At 42.9% G+C, this 4,175-nt stretch overlaps 1 protein-coding gene across 2 annotated transcripts; it reads left to right on the top strand.

The window, feature by feature from the left end:
* LOC120674356 (polynucleotide 5'-hydroxyl-kinase NOL9-like) lies at positions 1 to 3,838 on the top strand. Of its 2 annotated transcripts, none has more exons than XM_039955531.1 (9): positions 1 to 267; positions 365 to 462; positions 548 to 581; positions 875 to 1,026; positions 1,122 to 1,302; positions 1,860 to 2,040; positions 2,439 to 2,544; positions 2,847 to 2,974; positions 3,462 to 3,838. In XM_039955531.1, the coding sequence occupies exons 1-9, from the start codon at positions 56 to 58 to the stop codon at positions 3,543 to 3,545; spliced, it is 1,176 nt and encodes a 391-aa protein (XP_039811465.1). In that variant the 5' UTR covers positions 1 to 55; the 3' UTR covers positions 3,546 to 3,838. The 2 variants fall into 2 exon arrangements, 1 of the variants encoding a protein (XP_039811465.1); XR_005675063.1 differs by having other exon boundaries at positions 2 to 267; positions 2,685 to 2,974.
* Positions 3,839 to 4,175: the final 337 nt, after the last annotated feature.

Here is a 4,175-nt window from a genome sequence, read left to right as displayed (position 1 = left end):
CCGCGCCGCTCTGCTGCTAGCCTGCTACTCGCGAAACCACGGCAAGGCATCCGGCATGGCCGCCGGCGCCCGCGCGACGCCGACGCGGACACCACCGCGCCCCTCCTCGCCGGCGCCCCGCACCGAGGCGGTGATCCCACCGGACTGGGCCTCCGCCGTGACCCTCGTCTCCTCCCACTCCACGCCTCCTGTCGTCGTCGTGTGCGGGCCCAAGAACAGCGGCAAGTCCACCTTCTCCCGCATCCTCCTCAACGCGCTGCTCCCCAGGCAAGCTACCACGGAGCCAAACCCTAACCCTTCCCCCTGAAGACTCCGTCGGCTATGCTAGTGCTTCTCTAACTTTTGGTGTCGTGGCCCTCCGCAGGCACGGGAAGGTTGCTTATCTGGACACCGACGTGGGGCAGCCGGAGTTCGGGCTGCCTGGGTGCCTTTCCTTCCACATCGTTGACGAAGCTCTCGAAGGTTAGTATATATATGCGTGTGCGGATTTTGGACCGACAGCTGGGTTCATGGGTCAATGACATGATGGTGGTTGGCTTTTGTGCAGATTTGCTGAACCCAACTCTACGGGAAGCTGAAAGGTGTCGATTTTCTGCTCTCGTTTGCGTCTAGGGGTATTAAATCGTAATTAGCTTGTAGGGTGGTAGCTGGTAATTAAACTTGCTTTCTTCACTTTTAGGAATTCGTTCAGAATTTTTGTTGTGGGTTTTCTTCGTTTGTTTACTGAAACAATTGTAACAGTGTGTTAGTGCCACCACGTAATTTTTAAGATTTCACCAGAGCGAATGTTTTGTTAGGATTTTCAAAGTTGTATTATCCTTGCTTGGGTTTCACTAAGGCCATGTATTCCTTTTTACAAATTCAATTCAATCAGGTGCTGCTTCTTTGGTGACATTTCTTCAAAAAGAGATCCAGAAGCATATCTAAATTGCCTATTCCATTTGTATGACTACTTTGTTGGAAAATATCGGTGTGATGAGAATGAAATGCTGCCTCTAATTGTCAACACTCCTGGCTGGGTAAAAGGTATCTCTTAATTATTCCAAAGTTGATTTGCTTTGTCTTAGCACATACTTGTTTCAGTGAAAATATAACATTTTCCTTTTGTTTTTTTAATGCAGGTGCTGGTTTCGATATGCTCGTAGAGATGCTTAGATATATCAGCCCCACACTTGTTGTTCAGATACGCATCACAGCGCAGAGCAAGAATCTCCCTGATGGAATGTTTTGGCTCGATGATGAGCAAACAGGACCTGAGATGATTAACATCAATGCTGCATTTCATGATGCCTTGAATAGATCGTAAGTAATCCTCTTTTCAGTTTAGAGTTAAAGAAACTAAAATAGTTTTCTTCATACTTGGAAAATGTTGATGTAAGTTTGTACCTAAGAGGCTAAGAGCATTACGCTTTTTATGGCTTGATGCACTCAAACCTGAATTTGCATATGACAGCGATTATGCCCATTAAATGATAGCTCTGTTGAGCAGGTTTACATGTTCTCTACCATGTTGATTAGATAATTCATTCCATACTTCACCAGCAACTTTATACCGCTTTTGGCTCTATCTGGATAGAACTGAAAACTTTTGTCTAAATCCTTGGGCTTCTCTGATGACCAGGATTGTTTTCTATTCCTGTTTGCATTGCTATCTGTTTATAAGTTCACTTCTGCAAGTATCTTGTTTTTAAAGTGATAATCATTATGTAAACTCAATAACTCAATACTTTTTTCATACTATTAAGATGCATCTGCTTGCACACAGCCTGCAGTTGATGAGTTTGAGGTATATTTTTACAGAAAGTGATGACATGAGCTTCTAAGGAAGCAATTGCTAACATCATCTCTATATTGCCAAGGTTGTTAATTCAGAAAGATTCATGTGGAATGCGTGAACGGCGTCTCATTGAGTACTTGAAGCAATGTTTCCCAAGCAACATATCTCTATCAACTAATAAGGAACTTGCTTATGCCCTAGCTTCACTTCCACCTTATCAAGTACCATTTTCAGATGTGACAGTTGTGCATCTTCATTGCGAGGTGGTGATATGTTCATCCTCTTGCTTTTCCTTCTTGATAAAATGCCCAAAATTAAGGAACCTGAAGCTGAACATTTTGCAGACAATTCTATTAAATCATTTCAACTTGTGAACGAAGTTTCAAACAAATAATTATATTCTAGAGATGCGAATACATAAAATAATAACTCTTCTATAGCGTTTTGACCGTGCCACGACGTGCTCATGCCATCAGTCCATGTGTTAACTGTTGGTCATTGCCATATTATACTATTAACATCATGGATATTTGCATGCTCAAAGATCTACTGTAGATTTCTTTGTGATTTTAAAGCAAGGCAGGAATTGTGGTAGTAGTTTAGCTTGTACCTTTATGGTTGGTGAAAGTTCTGAACATGTACATGGTAACACTTTGCCCAGGTACCTGCTGGTGAGAGATGGCGTAGTCTGAATGCAACAATAGTTGGTTTGGCAATTTCCACTGCATCCGAGGCCAGTAAATCAATCCCTTACTGTGTTGGGCTAGGTAATCACTCTGTCGACTGCCCTTTTGTTTTGCCGTTTAGTTTCACTCCAAAAACAGCTTTGATCAGGATAGCTAGCTCATTTTGGAGTGGGATCCAGAACTAACTTGTAAGTTCAAATTGCTGGTTATTGAAATCCTAGGCCTGACCAATCTCCAGTGGAGGGAAGTTCATCTAGATAGAGCATGCAGGTTGTGAACAAAGTCAGGGTTCTAAACAATGTGGTTTCAGCAGCTCAGGATGCAATTTTCTCTGATATCTATGTTGAATTCAAGCAAATAATAACGATGTTGTCCTTCTGCAGGCATCGTAAGAGGCATTGATGTTCAAAAAGGCCTGTTATACGTAATAACTTCTGTCCCTCTCGAACGTCTGCAAAGTGTAGATCTCTTGCAGCAGGGGCTCATTGAGATACCAACTACACTTTTGCAGGTAATTTTTTTTTCTGGCAATAGGTTTGGTGTTTTACCTAGAGGTGGTGCAAGATTGTTTCAAGGAGATTTTATAGTAGCTACTGCATAAAAGGGCGTACCCAGTGCTGTAGGCTTCCCGCACTGTGCGGGGTCTGGGGAAGGGTTGTCTTTAAGCCACAAGCCTTACCCACACAAATGTGCAGAGGCTGGGGCTCGAACCCGGGACCTTCCGGTTACAGACGGTAGGATAAATCACATATTGGTTAGTGTAGCTAATGGGTGGTCTGCATGTGTACCAAGAATCACCTATAATAAAGTAAGAAGTAATCAGGAAAAAATAATATAAACTTGGTTGGGATGTTAAGATACTTTTCAAGGGATAAATCTCTGTTGCTCATAGTTGCAATCAGAAATACACAAGGCTCGTCTAAGATGCAAAGCCATCTCTGCTCTGTCTAACTCTGCTCTTTTTTTTTCTCTAACAAATTTCATCCCTTTTAATCCAGGTACGTGGATGTGTGTCACCATACATGTCGACAAATGTACTGCACAAGATATCAGAAAGAGATTTATATTCTGGTGATGGTTAGCATAGGCAGGCAGCATGCTGCGTCCAAGGGAAGAATAACGCCGCCCCAGCGCAGCACCATACCTTTATCTCTACTGATTTCTGACCTGGAGATCATGACGCAACTGTAGCGGCAGACTACCAGCAGCGGTTGCCTCCTAGATTTGTGCCCTGTGCAATTGCCATTTTGTGGCCTGGTCAATTGCCATATCAAATTCGTCATTGCACTTATGCTTCTAAGAAATCTGAATGTAACTTGCTGAATACATTGAAATTTCTTATTTTAAATGAAGTTACTCCTCGTTTTGCTTTGAATTGGTTCGTACTGCTCAAGTTAACATCCTCATTCTATTCTATCCCAACAGATTTGGTTATATTGACGATTTAACTCATCAAGTCATTCTTACTGTACTGTACACGGCCCTTTGGGTGGAAAGGTAACGGAGACAGAGAGATGAACACAGATTTATTTATTCAGAAAGCATCAGACATTCTCTTCTGCATTCCAGAGCTTCAAACCCAGCATGCCTCAAACAAAGCACAACTGATAGGTTGGTGGTAGAACACACAAAGGACATAAGGAAACAAAATGCTTCTCCTCAGCACTCGCCACAACTCACTGGCACTGCTCTGAGTCTGACCTTTTCCCCCC

Source organism: Panicum virgatum, chromosome 5N, assembly GCF_016808335.1.
Source record: "Panicum virgatum strain AP13 chromosome 5N, P.virgatum_v5, whole genome shotgun sequence".
Lineage (NCBI taxonomy): Eukaryota > Viridiplantae > Streptophyta > Magnoliopsida > Poales > Poaceae > Panicum > Panicum virgatum.
The sequence above is the reverse complement of the archived record's forward strand: the minus strand, read 5'-3'. Positions and strand labels throughout refer to the sequence as shown.

Bases quoted from the DNA above. Each gene is read 5' to 3' on its own strand.
- LOC120674356 (XM_039955531.1), top strand. From the start codon at position 56: ATGGCCGCCGGCGCCCGCGCGACGCCGACGCGGACACCACCGCGCCCC. The intron at 268-364 runs GCAAGCTACCAC...GGCCCTCCGCAG, and splicing joins CTCAACGCGCTGCTCCCCAG to GCACGGGAAGGTTGCTTATC. The intron at 1,027-1,121 runs GTATCTCTTAAT...TTTTTAATGCAG, and splicing joins CACTCCTGGCTGGGTAAAAG to GTGCTGGTTTCGATATGCTC.